This window comes from Salvelinus alpinus, chromosome 18 (genome assembly GCF_045679555.1).
Source record: "Salvelinus alpinus chromosome 18, SLU_Salpinus.1, whole genome shotgun sequence".
NCBI lineage: Eukaryota > Metazoa > Chordata > Actinopteri > Salmoniformes > Salmonidae > Salvelinus > Salvelinus alpinus.
In genome coordinates, this window is record NC_092103.1 from 32,451,699 (window position 1) to 32,473,154 (window position 21,456).

At 48.8% G+C, this 21,456-nt stretch overlaps 1 protein-coding gene across 2 annotated transcripts in view; it reads left to right on the forward strand.

Annotated features, from left to right (window-relative positions):
• Positions 1 to 21,456, forward strand: part of LOC139544198 (collagen alpha-1(V) chain-like) — a 161,627-nt gene that overhangs the window by 13,380 nt on the left and 126,791 nt on the right. For both annotated transcript variants that reach the window (XM_071351057.1, XM_071351058.1), the window contains exon 2: positions 20,153 to 20,320. In XM_071351057.1, coding sequence (XP_071207158.1) covers positions 20,153 to 20,320 — 168 coding nt within the window. The remainder of the gene's footprint in view (positions 1 to 20,152; positions 20,321 to 21,456) is intronic.

A 21,456-nucleotide genomic window follows, 5' to 3' on the forward strand; every position in this document is an offset into this window, starting at 1 on the left:
GAATGACAACCAACACTTCATGTTCCCGCTCCTACTAGGAGTAGGACCAATCACAGACGAAGGGGCATGGACTTCCTCTCCCAAACTTGGTGTGCACGAACAGCAGAAAAAAAACTCCCCAAGACCAAAACATCACAGAATTGTTGTAATGATATATGCACAAACTGTTAGGACTGTACACCATACGGTAAGCCTTAAACACAGCGCCCTGAACGATCAGCAGATGAACGCTAGATCACATTCAGTGCAATGTGTGCGAGCCTTACGTGTATGTGAATAAGAGTGTGTTTTTGTCTCGGTGTGAGCACACAGTTTAGTGTGTGTGTGTGTGTGTGTGTGTGTGTGTGTGTGTAACTGTCTGAATTCCATGTGTTCTTTGTCTTGTCTGGTGTTTCCTGTTATTCAGAGTGCGATTGCGAGCTAGCTGAAGTTATTCTCTAGGAACTCTGTCTGTCTGACTGTGTGTGTGTCGTCTTGTGACTGGCACGCTCACAACGGCCTGGTCAAAACCAGAGAAATGAGAGCTATGGAAACAACTGAGCCAGTCTCTCTCCTCTCTGCTCTCTCCTCTGCTCTCTGCTCTCTCCTCTCCTCTCTGCTCTCTCCTCTCCTCTGCTCTCTGCTCTCTGCTCTCTCCTCTCTGCTCTCTCCTCTCCTCTGCTCTCTGCTCTCTCCTCTCCTCTCTGCTCTCTCCTCTCCTCTGCTCTCTGCTCTCTGCTCTCTGCTCTCTCCTCTCTGCTCTCTCCTCTCCTCTGCTCTCTGCTCTCTGCTCTGCTCTCTGCTCTCTGCTCTCTGCTCTCTGCTCTCTGCTGCCCTGCTCTCTCCTCTCTGCTCTCTCCTCTGCTCTCTGCTCTCTGCTGCCCTGCTCTCTCCTCTCTGCTCTCTCCTCTGCTCTCTGCTCTCTGCTCAGTCACTGGGAGAGGTACGTCTATGTGTTTACTTGATATCTATGCTTCTGTTTCATGTGAATACTGTTTTGGTGAGCTTGTGTGTATGTGTGCGTGTCTGTGTGTATGAGAGCGAGAAAGAGAGAGAAAGAAAGAAAGAGAGAGAGGGAGAAACAGAGACAGAGAGGGAGGGAGGGAGGGGTAGCACTTTTTCGGAACAGGTATCGTTTCAGTTTTAAGAAAATGGTCAGTAAATCAGGCAGACTGCTGCGATGCACAATGGGTTTATTGTTGCTGATATTAGTGTGTGTGTGCGTGTGTGTGTGTGCATGCGTGCGTGTGTGTTGTGAGTGTGTGTGTCCTGTCAGTGTGTCTATGTAGTGGGGTGTAATGTAGTGTACGTAATGACCACAGGCTAATCTTAGGGGCGAGCCATATGATTACTACACCAACACCCTCAGGTCAACGCTGATGGCTACCTGTCAGTTTGGAGGGTGACTGAGGGCATGTGTGTGTATTTGTGTGTGTGTGTGTGTGTGTGTGTGTGTGTGTGTGTGTGTGTGTGTGTGTGTGTGTGTGTGTGTGTGTGTGTGTGTGTGTGTGTGTGTGTGTGTGTGTGTGTGTGTGTGTGTGTGTGTGTGTCTGTATTTTGATCTAAGGGGTTAATTGAACATTAGCCAAAATATTCTGACATATGTCATCATACCAGTCACATGTGCACTTATAATGCTCAGATTTGACATCTACTGTACACGTCACTTCTGGCATCCATCCAAGTTGGGATAAGAGTTAAAAGACCCCACACCCTCCCTCCCCCCATCTGGGATGCTGCGCTGTAGGAGGGGGAAGGTCTGCTTCCCACTCTGCCCTGGTTGTTTTCGCTGCCCTGGTCTCTTGGCGACGGGCTGACAGACATTCGGACAGACAGTCGGGTGGACAGAGGGTCGGCCACAGAGACAGACTCCACGCTGCTGCTAATTGCTCTTTGTCCTCAGCGCCAGGTCAAGCATGTGCCTTAGTGCCAGGAGAACACAACCAGCCTGGCCTCAGCCTGCAGGAGGAGGGAGGGGAGAAACACTGGTTACATCCCAAATGGCACCCTATTGCCTTTTTGTGCACTACTTTTGACCAGGATTTATAGGGCTCTGGTCAAAAGTAGTGCACTATGTAGGGAATAGGGTTCCATTTGGGATTCAGACAGTGCAAGAGGGAAGAATGTTAATCCTGGTTCCTGCTCTGTAAAAAGCTACCCCTGCTTCTGGGCCTGTTGCCTGCCCTGCTCCACCAGCAGGGAATGAGACACGTCACACTGAATGGACAACAGTCACTGAATGGACTTTGGTGTGTGTTTGTGTGTGTGTGTGTGTGTGTGTGTGTGTGTGTGTGTGTGTGTGTGTGTGTGTGTGTGTGTGTGTGTGTGTGTGTGTGTGTGTGTGTGTGTGTGTGTGTGTGTGTGTGTGTGTGTGTGTGTGTCGAGACTGCGTGAGACGAGGGGGTCTGCGACTGTCTTGGCACCCAGCCCAAATCAGGATTCTTAACCTGGCGCTACTGCTCAGAGAGAAAGACAACAAGGAAGGGAGGGAAAGACAACAACGTCTATTCCACGTTGGTTCAACGTTATTTCATTGAAATGACGTGATAGCAACGTTGATTCAATCAGTGTATGCCCAGTGGGGGAGGGAGGGAGGGAGTGAAAGAAGGGTTGGCAACCACATCAAGCCTCTCCCCATTGCGAACTTTCTCCAGGAACAGTGTGAAGAAATGTAAAGCTTTTTAATCTCATGTTAATACATTTTCACTTACGATATATTTTATGAGTTCATTATCTTTTACAGTGCTGCTACAGTACCTCCCAAAGCCAGCCTGTCTGGCAAAACAGATCTATAAAAAAGGCCAACAATGAAGGTCTCTTCACACACCCTACTTATACATTACCATAAAGACTAACAGGAGAGTGTGAGTAGATGGACATTTAGCACCAATATCAGCCTGTAGGTACCGAAGACAATAAAAGGACAGGGGGAGAGGGAGAGGGGAGAGGCGGAGAGGGAGAGGGGAGAGGAGGAGAGAGGAGAAATGGAGAGGGGAAGAGGGGAGAGCATAGCCACGGGAAGTAGTGGTTCTGAGGGCGTTGCAGCACTCCATGAAAAATCTGACATAGTGTCCTACTTTTCACCAGGGCCCATAGGGCAGTTACATCCAGGTGTGTGTGGGTGACTTCAGGGTTGTAGTTATTGTTCTGTGTCAGTTGGATCTTCTCCCTGCTGTTCTCTGTTTTAGGCTGCACTATGTGCTGTGCTAATTGTAGCTATGAACCTGTGGTCGGTTTCAGTGTTGCAGAGCCATTCCACATCCAAGGTTCTGTAGCTGTGTTGGCCCCAATATGTCATTAAGCTCTGCTCCACGGTGTGCCAAGTACGGACGATGAGAGAGAGAGAAAGAGAGAGAGGGGCAGAGAGAGAGAGAGAGAGAGAGAGAGAGAGAGAGAGAGAGAGAGAGAGAGAGAGAGAGAGAGAGAGAGAGAGAGAGAGAGAGAGAGAGAGAGAGAGAGAGGGGGGGGCGAGAATTTCATTTCATTATTAAATATTGAAGAATGAGAACTGTATAGAATGCTTTTGCTGTAGAGTAAATGTATCCACCCAAAGCTCAGTCCCAGTACCAGTCAGTCTCACACAGACAGCACCTCTCTCAGTCTTCTCTGGTAGTTCTGGGCTGTGGTCAGCTTGTGTTTACCCAGGGAAAAGCTCTGGCCCTAGCTTCAGTCAGGGTTCATCCTGTTCCTAAGGTGTTGCTCCCCCAAAGGGAGCTGCCATGTTAATTAGACAAACACTTCATCTTAATAAGGTGGGATTGAGAGCCATACCCGTGGGCTAGGATGTGGTTAACTGCCACCTCAGGAGGGTCGGAGGGAGGTGAGGGAAGTGTGACTGGGGTTTGGAGGTGTGTGTGTTTACCGAACTTGAGTTATTGCTACTGCTGTTGAATTGGGCTAAACACACAGGAACATGCGTGAACATATACAGGACAGCTTATAGAACAAAATTGCCATAAAGGCTAAGCTATAGGGCGTTTACTCTCTGTACAGAGGGGAGATGTTACAGTATGTCACCCCCCTTCCCTCTCCCTCCTGTCCAGTAAGAAGCTTATTGCCACTCTCCCTGTCCATGCCCCCTGGGTGACCTACTGCTGCAAGCTGAGGGGTTACTTTAGGGTGCAGTAGGGATAGGGGGTGGGACACCCCCTCCTGTTTACCACCATGTACTGATGAGAATACCTTGAACACAGTAGACAAACAACAGATTTTCCTATCTGCCAAGAAGGAGAAGAAAGTGTATTTTCTACCAGATGAGATCTGTGAAAGGAGTGGATGGATGGATAGAGGTAGAGGAAAAGACCAGATGAGATCTGTGAAAGGAGTGGATGGATGGATAGAGGTAGAGGAAAAGACCAGATGAGATCTGTGAAAGGAGTGGATGGATGGATAGAGGTAGAGGAAAAGGGAGATTATGGCGGAGGGGAAAGAGAGAGGGTATCCTGATGACAACGGTTTCCTCACCAAAAGCTGCTGATCTTTATAGGATTAGGTTGTGTCAGAGAGGACTGGCAAAACCAACAGACCTCTACAGGGGTCATGACAAGGTTAGCATCGACTGCTTGATCACAGCCAAACTTCCTCTTATTCCTCCTCATCCTCTTCCTCTTCCTCATCTTTGTCCTCCTCATCCTCCTCCTCTTCCTCATCCTTCTCTTCCTCCTCTTCCTCCTCCTCCTCTTCCTCCTCCTTTTTGTCTCCAATCCCTGCAACCATGTGACTCATATTGCACTATATAGGGAATAGGGTGTCATTTCCGATTTAGATTATGTATTATTGAATTGCTTATAATATAATAATAATATAATATAATAATAATATAATATAATAATAATATATTATTAATGTAATAATATTTATTATAATAATAATAACAAATAATGTATGCCATTTAGCAGATCAAACCCACAGTGCTACTACTGAGGTAGTCCTATGGCTAGTTGGTCTCTCCAATGAAGCCATTCACACTGTTTGCTAACATAATTGCAGTCATCAGCTAATTGCAGCTGTCAGTGTCATCTGTTGTGGCTGTTTGCTAAGTATAGAGCTGTTAGCCAACTTTAGCTGTTAGCTAATTGCAGCTAATTTGCCAGTTTCTAATGTTAGCTCGTACTAGATGTTTGCTCATTGTAGTTATTGTAGTAGAGTAGACGTCTTTACATTTGAGTGAAGTGAAAGCCAACAACCCTTTCATCCCGACCCTGCCTAGCTAAGCCCAAATAAACAGACACGTGCTTCTAAGTCAACGGGGTCAGATATAACCTCAGTTGAATTTTAATGACATACTAGCGTCCTCTCTCCTCTCCAAACCCATCAGAGAGGAGGGACCTCTGGCTTTTTCCTCCAATGGATTTTAAAAAGGAAGCGAGGAACGCAAAGAATATGTTATTGAGATTTGCTTCTGGAACTGCAGAGTGGAGTTGGACAGGACTTTTATTAGGTATATAGGTTATTTATTGATGTGGTATCTTGTAATTAGCGACTATAGACACCTCTATGAAGTTGTAGTCGCTAGAATGGAGGATATGGCTGGTAGCTAGAATGGAGGATATGGCTGGTAGCTAGAATGGAGGATATGGCTGGTCGCTAGAATGGAGGATATGGCTGGTCGCTAGAATGGAGGATATGGCTGGTCGCTAGAATGGAGGATATGGCTGGTCGCTAGAATGGAGTATATGGCTGGTCGCTAGAATGGAGGATATGGCTGGTCGCTAGACTGGAGGATATGGCTGGTCACTAGACTGGAGGATATGGCTGGTCACTAGACTGGAGGATATGGCTGGTCGCTAGACTGGAGGATATGGCTGGTCACTAGAATGGAGGATATGGCTGGTCACTAGACTGGAGGATATGGCTGGTCACTAGACTGGAGGATATGGCTGGTCGCTAGAATGGAGGATATGGCTGGTCACTAGACTGGAGGATATGGCTGGTCGCTAGAATGGAGGATATGGCTGGTCACTAGACTAGAGGATATGGCTGGTCACTAGACTGGAGGATATGGCTGGTCGCTAGAATGGAGGATATGGCTGGTCACTAGACTGGAGGATATGGCTGGTCGCTAGACTGGAGGATATGGCTGGTCCCTAGACTGGAGGATATGGCTGGTAGCTAGAATGGAGGATATGGCTGGTAGCTAGAATGGAGGATATGGCTGGTCGCTAGAATGGAGGATATGGCTGGTAGCTAGAATGGAGGATATGGCTGGTCACTAGACTGGAGGATATGGCTGGTCGCTAGAATGGAGGATATGGCTGGTAGCTAGAATGGAGGATATGGCTGGTCGCTAGAATGGAGGATATGGCTGGTAGCTAGAATGGAGGATATGGCTGGTCACTAGACTGGAGGATATGGCTGGTCGCTAGACTGGAGGATATGGCTGGTCACTAGACTGGAGGATATGGCTGGTCGCTAGACTGGAGGATATGGCTGGTCGCTAGAATGGAGGATATGGCTGGTCACTAGACTGGAGGATATGGCTGGTCGCTAGAATGGAGGATATGGCTGGTAGCTAGAATGGAGGATATGGCTGGTAGCTAGAATGGAGCATATGGCTGGTCACTAGACTGGAGGATATGGCTGGTCGCTAGACTGGAGGATATGGCTGGTCACTAGACTAGAGGATATGGCTGGTCGCTAGACTGGGGATATGGCTGGTCACTAGACTAGAGGATATGGCTGGTCACTAGACTGGAGGATATGGCTGGTCACTAGAATGGAGGATATGGCTGGTCACTAGACTGGAGGATATGGCTGGTCGCTAGACTGGAGGATATGGCTGGTCGCTAGACTGGAGGATATGGCTGGTCACTAGACTGGAGGATATGGCTGGTCACTAGAATGGAGGATATGGCTGGTCACTAGAATGGAGGATATGGCTGGTCACTAGAATGGAGGATATGGCTGGTCACTAGACTGGAGGATATGGCTGGTCACTAGAATGGAGGATATGGCTGGTCACTAAACTGGAGGATATGGCTGGTCACTAGACTAGAGGATATGGCTGGTCGCTAGACTGGAGGATATGGCTGGTCGCTAGACTAGAGGATATGGCTGGTCACTAGACTAGAGGATATGGCTGGTCACTAGACTAGAGGATATGGCTGGTCACTAGACTGGAGGATATGGCTGGTCACTAGACTAGAGGATATGGCTGGTCACTAGACTAGAGGATATGGCTGGTCACTAGACTGGAGGATATGGCTGGTCACTAGACTAGAGGATATGGCTGGTCACTAGACTAGAGGATATGGCTGGTCACTAGACTAGAGGATATGGCTGGTCACTAGACTAGAGGATATGGCTGGTCACTAGACTGGAGGATATGGCTGGTCACTAGACTAGAGGATATGGCTGGTCACTAGACTAGAGGATATGGCTGGTCACTAGACTGGAGGATATGGCTGGTCACTAGACTAGAGGATATGGCTGGTCACTAGACTGGAGGATATGGCTGGTCACTAGACTAGAGGATATGGCTGGTCACTAGACTGGAGGATATGGCTGGTCACTAGACTGGAGGATATGGCTGGTCACTAGACTAGAGGATATGGCTGGTCACTAGACTAGAGGATATGGCTGGTCACTAGACTGGAGGATATGGCTGGTCACTAGACTAGAGGATATGGCTGGTCACTAGACTGGAGGATATGGCTGGTCACTAGACTGGAGGATATGGCTGGTCACTAGACTGGAGGACATGGCTGGTCACTAGACTAGAGGATATGGCTGGTCGCTAGAATGGAGGATATGGCTGGTCACTAGACTAGAGGATATGGCTGGTCACTAGACTAGAGGATATGGCTGGTCACTAGACTGGAGGATATGGCTGGTCACTAGACTAGAGGATATGGCTGGTCACTAGACTGGAGGATATGGCTGGTCACTAGACTAGAGGATATGGCTGGTCACTAGACTAGAGGATATGGCTGGTCACTAGACTGGAGGATATGGCTGGTCACTAGACTAGAGGATATGGCTGGTCGCTAGAATGGAGGATATGGCTGGTCACTAGACTAGAGGATATGGCTGGTCACTAGACTGGAGGATATGGCTGGTCGCTAGAATGGAGGATATGGCTGGTCACTAGACTGGAGGATATGGCTGGTCACTAGACTGGAGGATATGGCTGGTCGCTAGACTAGAGGATATGGCTGGTCACTAGACTGGAGGATATGGCTGGTCGCTAGAATGGAGGATATGGCTGGTCGCTAGAATGGAGGATATGGCTGGTCACTAGACTAGAGGATATGGCTGGTCGCTAGAATGGAGGATATGGCTGGTAGCTAGAATGGAGGATATGGCTGGTCGCTAGACTAGAGGATATGGCTGGTCGCTAGAATGGAGGATATGGCTGGTCACTAGACTAGAGGATATGGCTGGTCGCTAGAATGGAGGATATGGCTGGTCACTAGAATGGAGGATATGGCTGGTCACTAGAATGGAGGATATGGCTGGTCACTAGACTGGAGGATATGGCTGGTCACTAGACTGGAGGATATGGCTGGTCGCTAGACTAGAGGATATGGCTGGTCACTAGAATGGAGGATATGGCTGGTCACTAGACTAGAGGATATGGCTGGTCGCTAGAATGGAGGATATGGCTGGTCACTAGAATGGAGGATATGGCTGGTCACTAGACTAGAGGATATGGCTGGTCGCTAGAATGGAGGATATGGCTGGTCACTAGACTAGAGGATATGGCTGGTCGCTAGAATGGAGGATATGGCTGGTCACTAAAATGGAGGATATGGCTGGTCACTAGACTAGAGGATATGGCTGGTCGCTAGACTGGAGGATATGGCTGGTCGCTAGAATGGAGGATATGGCTGGTCACTAGACTGGAGGATATGGCTGGTCACTAGAATGGAGGATATGGCTGGTCACTAGACTGGAGGATATGGCTGGTCACTAGAATGGAGGATATGGCTGGTCACTAGAATGGAGGATATGGCTGGTCGCTAGACTGGAGGATATGGCTGGTCACTAGACTAGAGGATATGGCTGGTCGCTAGAATGGAGGATATGGCTGGTCACTAGACTGGAGGATATGGCTGGTCACTAGACTGGAGGATATGACTGGTCGCTAGAATGGAGGATATGGCTGGTCACTAGACTAAAGTATATGGCTGGTCGCTAGACTGGAGGATATGGCTGGTCGCTAGAATGGAGGAAATGGCTGGTCACTAGACTAGAGGATATGGCTGGTCGCTAGACTGGAGGATATGGCTGGTCGCTAGAATGGAGGATATGGCTGGTCACTAGACTGGAGGATATGGCTGGTCACTAGACTAGAGGATATGGCTGGTCACTAGACTAGAGGATATGGCTGGTCACTAGACTGGAGGATATGGCTGGTCACTAGACTAGAGGATATGGCTGGTCGCTAGACTGGAGGATATGGCTGGTCGCTAGACTAGAGGATATGGCTGGTCACTAGACTAGAGGATATGGCTGGTCACTAGACTAGAGGATATGGCTGGTCACTAGACTGGAGGATATGGCTGGTCACTAGACTAGAGGATATGGCTGGTCACTAGACTAGAGGATATGGCTGGTCACTAGACTGGAGGATATGGCTGGTCACTAGACTAGAGGATATGGCTGGTCACTAGACTAGAGGATATGGCTGGTCACTAGACTAGAGGATATGGCTGGTCACTAGACTGGAGGATATGGCTGGTCACTAGACTGGAGGATATGGCTGGTCACTAGACTAGAGGATATGGCTGGTCACTAGACTAGAGGATATGGCTGGTCACTAGACTGGAGGATATGGCTGGTCACTAGACTAGAGGATATGGCTGGTCACTAGACTGGAGGATATGGCTGGTCACTAGACTAGAGGATATGGCTGGTCACTAGACTGGAGGATATGGCTGGTCACTAGACTGGAGGATATGGCTGGTCACTAGACTAGAGGATATGGCTGGTCACTAGACTAGAGGATATGGCTGGTCACTAGACTGGAGGATATGTCTGGTCACTAGACTAGAGGATATGGCTGGTCACTAGACTGGAGGATATGGCTGGTCACTAGACTAGAGGATATGGCTGGTCACTAGACTGGAGGACATGGCTGGTCACTAGACTGGAGGATATGGCTGGTCAATAGACTAGAGGATATGGCTGGTCACTAGACTAGAGGATATGGCTGGTCACTAGACTGGAGGATATGGCTGGTCACTAGACTAGAGGATATGGCTGGTCACTAGACTGGAGGATATGGCTGGTCACTAGACTAGAGGATATGGCTGGTCACTAGACTAGAGGATATGGCTGGTCACTAGACTGGAGGATATGGCTGGTCACTAGACTAGAGGATATGGCTGGTCACTAGACTGGAGGATATGGCTGGTCACTAGACTAGAGGATATGGCTGGTCACTAGACTAGAGGATATGGCTGGTCGCTAGAATGGAGGATATGGCTGGTCACTAGACTAGAGGATATGGCTGGTCGCTAGAATGGAGGATATGGCTGGTCACTAGACTAGAAGATATGGCTGGTCACTAGACTGGAGGATATGGCTGGTCACTAGACTAGAGGATATGGCTGGTCGCTAGAATGGAGGATATGGCTGGTCACTAGAATGGAGGATATGGCTGGTCACTAGAATGGAGGATATGGCTGGTCACTAGACTGGAGGATATGGCTGGTCACTAGACTGGAGGATATGGCTGGTCGCTAGACTAGAGGATATGGCTGGTCACTAGAATGGAGGATATGGCTGGTCACTAGAATGGAGGATATGGCTGGTCACTAGACTAGAGGATATGGCTGGTCGCTAGAATGGAGGATATGGCTGGTCACTAGAATGGAGGATATGGCTGGTCACTAGACTAGAGGATATGGCTGGTCGCTAGAATGGAGGATATGGCTGGTCACTAGACTAGAGGATATGGCTGGTCGCTAGAATGGAGGATATGGCTGGTCACTAAAATGGAGGATATGGCTGGTCACTAGACTAGAGGATATGGCTGGTCGCTAGACTGGAGGATATGGCTGGTCGCTAGAATGGAGGATATGGCTGGTCACTAGACTGGAGGATATGGCTGGTCACTAGAATGGAGGATATGGCTGGTCACTAGACTGGAGGATATGGCTGGTCACTAGAATGGAGGATATGGCTGGTCACTAGAATGGAGGATATGGCTGGTCGCTAGACTGGAGGATATGGCTGGTCACTAGACTAGAGGATATGGCTGGTCGCTAGAATGGAGGATATGGCTGGTCACTAGACTGGAGGATATGGCTGGTCACTAGACTGGAGGATATGACTGGTCGCTAGAATGGAGGATATGTCTGGTCACTAGACTAGAGTATATGGCTGGTCGCTAGACTGGAGGATATGGCTGGTCGCTAGAATGGAGGATATGGCTGGTCACTAGACTAGAGGATATGGCTGGTCGCTAGACTGGAGGATATGGCTGGTCGCTAGAATGGAGGATATGGCTGGTCACTAGACTGGAGGATATGGCTGGTCACTAGACTAGAGGATATGGCTGGTCACTAGACTAGAGGATATGGCTGGTCACTAGACTGGAGGATATGGCTGGTCACTAGACTAGAGGATATGGCTGGTCGCTAGACTGGAGGATATGGCTGGTCGCTAGACTAGAGGATATGGCTGGTCACTAGACTAGAGGATATGGCTGGTCATTAGACTAGAGGATATGGCTGGTCACTAGACTGGAGGATATGGCTGGTCACTAGACTAGAGGATATGGCTGGTCACTAGACTAGAGGATATGGCTGGTCACTAGACTGGAGGATATGGCTGGTCACTAGACTAGAGGATATGGCTGGTCACTAGACTGGAGGATATGGCTGGTCACTAGACTAGAGGATATGGCTGGTCACTAGACTGGAGGATATGGCTGGTCACTAGACTGGAGGATATGGCTGGTCACTAGACTAGAGGATATGGCTGGTCACTAGACTAGAGGATATGGCTGGTCACTAGACTGGAGGATATGGCTGGTCACTAGACTAGAGGATATGGCTGGTCACTAGACTGGAGGATATGGCTGGTCACTAGACTAGAGGATATGGCTGGTCACTAGACTGGAGGATATGGCTGGTCACTAGACTGGAGGATATGGCTGGTCACTAGACTAGAGGATATGGCTGGTCACTAGACTAGAGGATATGGCTGGTCACTAGACTGGAGGATATGTCTGGTCACTAGACTAGAGGATATGGCTGGTCACTAGACTGGAGGATATGGCTGGTCACTAGACTAGAGGATATGGCTGGTCACTAGACTGGAGGATATGGCTGGTCACTAGACTGGAGGATATGGCTGGTCACTAGACTGGAGGATATGGCTGGTCACTAGACTAGAGGATATGGCTAGTCGCTAGAATGGAGGATATGGCTGGTCACTAGACTAGAGGATATGGCTGGTCACTAGACTAGAGGATATGGCTGGTCACTAGACTGGAGGATATGGCTGGTCACTAGACTAGAGGATATGGCTGGTCACTAGACTGGAGGATATGGCTGGTCACTAGACTAGAGGATATGGCTGGTCACTAGACTAGAGGATATGGCTGGTCACTAGACTGGAGGATATGGCTGGTCACTAGACTAGAGGATATGGCTGGTCGCTAGAATGGAGGATATGGCTGGTCACTAGACTAGAAGATATGGCTGGTCACTAGACTGGAGGATATGGCTGGTCGCTAGAATGGAGGATATGGCTGGTCACTAGACTGGAGGATATGGCTGGTCACTAGACTGGAGGATATGGCTGGTCGCTAGACTAGAGGATATGGCTGGTCACTAGACTGGAGGATATGGCTGGTCGCTAGAATGGAGGATATGGCTGGTCACTAGAATGGAGGATATGGCTGGTCACTAGACTAGAGGATATGGCTGGTCGCTAGAATGGAGGATATGGCTGGTAGCTAGAATGGAGGATATGGCTGGTCGCTAGACTAGAGGATATGGCTGGTCGCTAGAATGGAGGATATGGCTGGTCACTAGACTAGAGGATATGGCTGGTCGCTAGAATGGAGGATATGGCTGGTCACTAGAATGGAGGATATGGCTGGTCACTAGAATGGAGGATATGGCTGGTATCTAGACTGGAGGATATGGCTGGTCACTAGACTGGAGGATATGGCTGGTCGCTAGACTAGAGGATATGGCTGGTCACTAGAATGGAGGATATGGCTGGTCACTAGACTAGAGGATATGGCTGGTCGCTAGAATGGAGGATATGGCTGGTCACTAGAATGGAGGATATGGCTGGTCACTAGACTAGAGGATATGGCTGGTCGCTAGAATGGAGGATATGGCTGGTCACTAGACTAGAGGATATGGCTGGTCGCTAGAATGGAGGATATGGCTGGTCACTAAAATGGAGGATATGGCTGGTCACTAGACTAGAGGATATGGCTGGTCGCTAGACTGGAGGATATGGCTGGTCGCTAGAATGGAGGATATGGCTGGTCACTAGACTGGAGGATATGGCTGGTCACTAGAATGGAGGATATGGCTGGTCACTAGACTGGAGGATATGGCTGGTCACTAGAATGGAGGATATGGCTGGTCACTAGAATGGAGGATATGGCTGGTCGCTAGACTGGAGGATATGGCTGGTCACTAGACTAGAGGATATGGCTGGTCGCTAGAATGGAGGATATGGCTGGTCACTAGACTGGAGGATATGGCTGGTCACTAGACTGGAGGATATGACTGGTCGCTAGAATGGAGGATATGGCTGGTCACTAGACTAGAGTATATGGCTGGTCGCTAGACTGGAGGATATGGCTGGTCGCTAGAATGGAGGATATGGCTGGTCACTAGACTAGAGGATATGGCTGGTCGCTAGACTGGAGGATATGGCTGGTCGCTAGAATGGAGGATATGGCTGGTCGCTAGACTGGAGGATATGGCTGGTCGCTAGAATGGAGGATATGGCTGGTCGCTAGAATGGAGGATATGGCTGGTCACTAGACTGGAGGATATGGCTGGTCACTAGACTGGAGGATATGGCTGGTCACTAGACTGGAGGATATGGCTGGTCGCTAGACTAGAGGATATGGCTGGTCGCTAGAATGGAGGATATGGCTGGTCACTAGACTAGAGGATATGGCTGGTCGCTAGAATGGAGGATATGGCTGGTCGCTAGAATGGAGGATATGGCTGGTCACTAGACTAGAGGATATGGCTGGTCGCTAGAATGGAGGATATGGCTGGTCGCTAGAATGGAGGATATGGCTGGTCACTAGACTGGAGGATATGGCTGGTCACTAGACTGGAGGATATGGCTGGTCACTAGACTGGAGGATATGGCTGGTCGCTAGAATGGAGGATATGGCTGGTCACTAGACTGGAGGATATGGCTGGTCGCTAGACTGGAGGATATGGCTGGTCACTAGACTGGAGGATATGGCTGGTCACTAGACTGGAGGATATGGCTGGTCACTAGACTGGAGGATATGGCTGGTCGCTAGAATGGAGGATATGGCTGGTAGCTAGAATGGAGGATATGGCTGGTCGCTAGAATGGAGGATATGGCTGGTCGCTAGAATGGAGGATATGGCTGGTCACTAGACTAGAGGATATGGCTGGTCACTAGACTGGAGGATATGGCTGGTCACTAGACTGGAGGATATGGCTGGTCACTAGACTAGAGGATATGGCTGGTCACTAGACTAGAGGATATGGCTGGTCACTAGACTGGAGGATATGGCTGGTCACTAGACTAGAGGATATGGCTGGTCACTAGACTAGAGGATATGGCTGGTCACTAGAATGGAGGATATGGCTGGTCACTAGACTAGAGGATATGGCTGGTCACTAGACTGGAGGATATGGCTGGTCACTAGACTAGAGGATATGGCTGGTCACTAGACTGGAGGATATGGCTGGTCACTAGACTAGAGGATATGGCTGGTCACTAGACTGGAGGATATGGCTGGTCGCTAGACTAGAGGATATGGCTGGTCACTAGAATGGAGGATATGGCTGGTCACTAGACTAGAGGATATGGCTGGTCGCTAGAATGGAGGATATGGCTGGTCACTAGACTAGAGGATATGGCTGGTCACTAGACTGGAGGATATGGCTGGTCACTAGACTGGAGGATATGGCTGGTCACTAGACTGGAGGATATGGCTGGTCACTAGACTAGAGGATATGGCTGGTCACTAGACTAGAGGATATGGCTGGTCACTAGACTGGAGGATATGGCTGGTCGCTAGAATGGAGGATATGGCTGGTCACTAGAATGGAGGATATGGCTGGTCACTAGACTGGAGGATATGGCTGGTCACTAGAATGGAGGATATGGCTGGTCGCTAGAATGGAGGATATGGCTGGTCGCTAGACTGGAGGATATGGCTGGTCGCTAGAATGGAGGATATGGCTGGTCGCTAGAATGGAGGATATGGCTGGTCGCTAGAATGGAGGATATGGCTGGTCACTAGAATGGAGGATATGGCTGGTCGCTAGAATGGAGGATATGGCTGGTCACTAGACTAGAGGATATGGCTGGTCGCTGAATGGAGGTTTGGAGGATATGGCTGGTTTCTAGAATAGCAATCTGAGACAGACGACATACACTAGCCACTAATTACTTTAAAATACTTGCATAACGTTGGCTAGATTAACCAATAGCGATCATACTGTAACTCAGTGAGTATTAATGTAATCTGCCACATTCCTCCTACTACAAGGTCCTAAGTTATTTGATGAAGTCTGCCACATTCCTCCTACTACAAGGCCCTAAGTGATTTGATGTAGTCTGCCACATTCCTCCTACTACAAGGTCCTAAGTGATTTGATGTAGTCTGCCACATTCCTACTACTACAAGGCCCTAAGTGATTTGATGTAGTCTGCCACATTCCTCCTACTACAAGGTCCTAAGTGATTTGATGTAGTCTGCCACATACCTCCTACTACAAGGTCCTAAGTGATTTGATGATGTCTGCCACATTCCTCCTAACACAAGGCCCTAAGTGATTTGATGATGTTTGCCACATTTCTCCTAACACAAGGCCCTAAGTGATTTGATGATGTCTGCCACATTCCTCCTAACACAAGGCCCTAAGTGATTTGATGAAGTCTGCCACATTTCTCCTAACACAAGGCCCTAAGTGATTTGATGATGTCTGCCACATTCCTCCTAACACAAGGCCCTAAGTGATTTGATGAAGTCTGCCACATTCCTCCTACCACAAGGCCCTAAGTGATTTGATGAAGTCTGCCACATTCCTCCTACCACAAGGCCCTAAGTGATTTGATGTAGTCTGCCACATTCCTCCTACCACAAGGCCCTAAGTGATTTGATGTAGTCTGCCACATTCCTCCTACCACAAGGTCCTAAGTGATTTGATGTAGTCTGCCACATTCCTCCTACCACAAGGCCCTAAGTGATTTGATGAAGTCTGCCACATTCCTCCTACCACAAGGCCCTAAGTGATTTGATGTAGTCTGCCACGTTCCTCCTAACACAAAGCCCTAAGTGATTTGATGTAGTCTGCCACGTTCCTCCTACCACAAGGCTCTAAGCTAAGCCTGTTGTTACTATGAAACCTCAGTGGGTTTGGGTGTTTTCAGACTGTAATTTTAGTTCCCATCAGTTAGACTTGAGGGTTGACTTCATAGACAGAGGCCACTGTTCAGCCACTGTATAATCAGGAGAGAGAGAGGCCCTGAATATATTGATCCAGGTGGGGGTTACATTAGATTGAAGGAGGAAAGCCTAGGAGTGTGTATGTGTCTTTTTCTATGTATTAAAGAACTTTATACTCTTTGCTTCATGTTTTATGCATGTACAGTATGTTTGTGTGTGCCTGCATGAGCCCTGTGTAAAATATGTGAATGAATGTGTGTGTGCATGTCTATGTATGTCTATGTGTGTGACAGTCCTGTCTTGATGTGGTGCCCAGTGGCTGGGGCCTCGTGGTCCTAACAGTTGGTCAATGTTCTTCTTCTGTGGTGGCTGTGGTGTAGTTTCATTCCTCTCTACCTCCACCCTTATAGGCCTTCAGTATCCCATGGGCCTTGTGGCTGGGTTTCCCAGGAGACCGACAGAGTCTGGGCTGTTCAAAATGTATGCCATTTAGCAGATGCTTTTATCCAAAGCGACTTACAGTCATGTGTGGGTGGCTCTGGGAATCAAACCCACAATCCTGGCGTTGCCACACTCTACCAACTGAGCCATACAGGACCTGTTGTCAGGTTGAGGATTAACAGTGTGGTGGTATGGGAGTGACTGGGAGCAGGATGGGAATGCCAGGCAGCATTCCCAACGGCACTCGAGAAAGGAGAGTCAGCAGGTTTATTCATATACTGAGTATTCTATTGTTGTAGATACAGTCTGTCCTCTGGGGACTCATGTGGACAGGATTACAGAGGTATTGTCGATAAAGAGAAAGATGACTCTTTTTTAAATACCTGCAATAATAATCATTATTTGTTTTACAGTTTTCCATCAGTTTAGTTTTAAGATATTTTCCCATTTTAAGTAGTTGGCTAGTGTTGATTTAAGTTTGTTTCACTTGATTTTGACAGTGGGAACTGTCCAACCCTAGTAGAGATTTTTAGGACAAGCTATCTAATTTCAGTCAGTCAATCTGGCCAGTGAAAGTCATTCTCTAGCTGCTGGGTACATTGTATCACTCACTCCCTTATGAGCTGATGATAAGAGACAAAGCAGTGTCTTTGTTTAGGCCATGCAACTACATCAAGAGGCTCTGTCATTCTGTGGTATGTTGTTGTTGCAGGGGTGCCTCGTTCTCATACTGGAATGTCTTAGAGAGAGGGTGGGCAGGGAGGGGTAGGGGGTAGGTGATGGGTGGGCGTTGGTGGAAATTACTGCACCTTTCCACCGATATGACAAAGTCATCTGGCGTGTCTGTCAAATATGTCCCCCCTAGCATTGGGATAATGTGTTGGGTTCAGCTGCTGCTCACATTTGGATGGAAAGACAATTATGTAGTTAGATAATAAGAGTCTTCCGATTGAAGACAGGAAGAGAGGAGAGGGCCAGCTCATAGAGGAAGCAAGGGAAGGATAATGAGGGAGGGAGAGAAAGAGAGACAGAAAAAGACAGGGGAAAAAAGAGGGAGTTGCCGAATGAATCTCCACATAGTTCACATTCTTTCATCTGACTCCAATCCCATGTATTTTCCTCTTAATGGTCTACACACACCCATATGAGAGGGTTCACTCCCCCCCTCTCTCTGTTGATATGACCTACCCAAGTGGGAGCACGAGTGTCGTTAGGTGTGTTTACATCCAGTATATGTGTGGGTCTGGGAACATAGCGAGCTGTGTGTGTGAGCTGTTTGATTTGGGTCAGATATCTGTTCAGAATCAGAGACTGTACACTACACAGTGTGGAATATAGTTAATCAAAATCACATTTTCAAATCTTTCTGTAGCTAGCTGACAGTGTTGCAATGCGTACTGCCTGATATCAACAGCAGTAAAGTTGAAGTTATGATGGATAGTGATCCATGGTCATGTGAATCTGTAGTGGATTTGGATCTGTCATTTTGTTTAGCTGTTGAATGGTTTATTTGAATTGATCTGCGCTGCATGTGAGAGACTGTAATGACCTCCAGATGGATGAAGTAATGGGGCAGTGGGAAGAGTGCCCGCGCTCCCTCCCTCACTCCCTCCCTCCCCCACTCCCTCCCGTCCTCCCTCTCTCCCCCACTCCCTCCCGTCCTCCCTCCCTCCATCCCTCCATCCCTCCACCCGTTTCTCTCCAGATGGATGGAGCTATTGAAAGCTCCTCTCTGAACAGCCTCAATAAATGTGTGTGGTCCTGGCTGACCTGACACCTGATCCTTCCTGCTTTACCTGTGTGTGTGTGTGTGTGTGTGTGTGTGTGTGTGTGTGTGTGTGTGTGTGTGTGTGTGTGTGTGTGTGTGTGTGTGTGTGTGTGTGTGTGTGTGTGTGTGTGTGTGTGTGTGTGTGTGTGTGTGTGTGTTTAAAGAGTGCCTTTCTCAGTCCAACTGGAGTGGTTCAACAGAACACAAGAATGCAAAAACAGGGTGCCAGAGAATGTGTGCTTTTGTTCTTAAAACCATGCCATAAACTGCTCCAGCTGCTGTTTTCCAACATTCAAACCCCCTCCCGTTTGTATTGGCGTCCCTCTACGCCCCAGTTAGACCCTGTCCCTATGTTGTCTCTACATGGTCCATCCCTTGTCCTGTCTCCAGACCCGTAGTGTGTGGCTGTGCTCCGAGCAGTACTGGGGCTATGCTATATGCTCTGGGCAGTATCCTTGAGGCAGAGACCATCGTAGCATTGTAGCATCTCGCTGCAGACGCATCTGTTTGTTTGCGGCTCATTAGGTCATTGGGGTTGTTTTGGCCAGCAGGCATGCAGTCAGAGGTCAAACCCCAACGTCAGACCCTGTTCTGACCCGACCGTGCTGCACTTGCGGTGCTCTGGAGGAAACCCCAAGGCCCAGCCTAAGAGTGCGCTAATTGTATGTTTGTGGGAAGGAAGAGGAAAGCAGGTATAGTGGAGGAAGAAAGGGATGGAGGGGTGGACTTAGTTCATGGCAGTAGTTCATCATAGCATCCAACTTCCTCATAACCCCCTAATGGTTAAGATTTGAAATGTGGGCACAGTAATCTGACCCTAGATATGTAGTTAGAGTGTAGAGCACACTCTCACAGTTTAAATTGGTTCTATAACTGTACCCCCTTCTCGTCAGTGAAAAGGATGGAGAGAATAGGGGTGAGAGGGGAATGGATAGATAGAGGGGGTCTGGAGTACACCTACTGTACTGGAAGAAGGTCCCAGCTAATGGCTAGTGCACATGTGTCAAACTCATTCCACGGGGGGCCAGGTGTCTGCGGGTTTTCGCTCCTCCCTTGTACTTGATTGATGAATTAAGGTCACTAATTATTAAGGAACTCCCCTCACCTGGTTGTCTAAGTTTTGATTGAAAGGAAAAACCAAAAACCAGCAGACATAATGAGTTTGACACCCCTGGGCCAGTGAAAGGAGGATCTGTTTTTTCTGTCTACAGGCTGAGTAATTGGGTTAGTTGAAATGGATACTGACTGTCTCCCCTGTTGTGGGGGTCTTTCAGCACTGTGGATGATTGTGAAAGATGTGTGAGTCTGAATTTTAAATGAGTGTGTTTGATATGAGTCGAACCTAAAATATTTATCTTCTCTCTTTCTCTCCGTAGTGGAGCCAGCGGACCTCTTGAAGGTTTTAGATTTCCCCAGTTTACCTGAAGGCGTTACGAAAACCACAGGTTTCTGTGCGCATAGAAAGTCAACAAAAGGAGCCGATGTAGCCTACAGAGTATCCAAAGAAGCCCAGCTCAGCGCCCCCACCAAACAGCTGTACCCTGGTAAGTACCTGATCATGACCGTTCACTGATTCGTTGATTTCCTTCGACCTCTGAACTTAAATGATACCTGTTACTTTCTTTTCATGTTTTCCTCAAGTACATTACTGTATCTCTTCTGATGGAGATCATCCCTCCCTCTACTCCAATGTACAGATTCCCTTGTTTACTCAAATATCATTTCATGCGTTTAGCTTTTGCAGGAAGATTCTTCCTGACTGGTGTTGCTGCTCCCCTTCTAATTATGTTCCTATTGGCTACTTGTGGCCTCTCCTCTACTAAGTCTGTTCCTATTGGTTGCATGTGGCCTCTCCCCTACCTCTGGGTGTTGACCCAAATGAACTCGTTGACCCCTAGTCAATAATAGAACACTGGTGTAAATCACTGGTGTAATGTCCTGACATGGATGGAATGTCCCAGACTGCAGTAAAACTCCCATAAGATCTGTCCTTTTTCCTCCCACCTGGCCCGTTCCTCCACTCCGCTCTCCACACCTACCCCCTGGTCGACACCGCTCCTCCCTTCCCCTCCGCTCTCCACACCTACCCCCTGGTCGACACCGCTCCTCCCTTCCCCTCCGCTCTCCACACCTACCCCCTGGTCGACACCGCTCCTCCCTTCCCCTCCGCTCTCCACACCTACCCCCTGGTCGACACCGCTCCTCCCTTCCACTCCGCTCTCCACACCTACCCCCTGGTCGACACCGCTCCTCCCTTCCACTCCGCTCTCCACACCTACCCCCTGGTCGACACCGCTCCTCCCTTCCCCTCCGCTCTCCACACCTACCCCCTGTTCGACACCACTCCTCCCTTCCCCTCTGCTCTCCACACCTACCCCCTGGTCGACACCGCTCCTCCCTTCCCCTCCGCTCTCCACACCTACCCCCTGGTCGACACCGCTCCTCCCTTCCCCTCTGCTCTCCTTCCACCTAGGGATCTGATTTATTGGCCATTACATCATGATAGTTGTCGGTCATCTGGAACTATGAGTTATAGCTTACAGTGCTGCAAATTTGTTGGGCCAAATGTGCAGACTCACCTCCCGCTATGGACCCTCCTACTTCCCCCACACACACACACACACACGCACGCACACACACACACACACACACACACACACACACACACACACACACACAC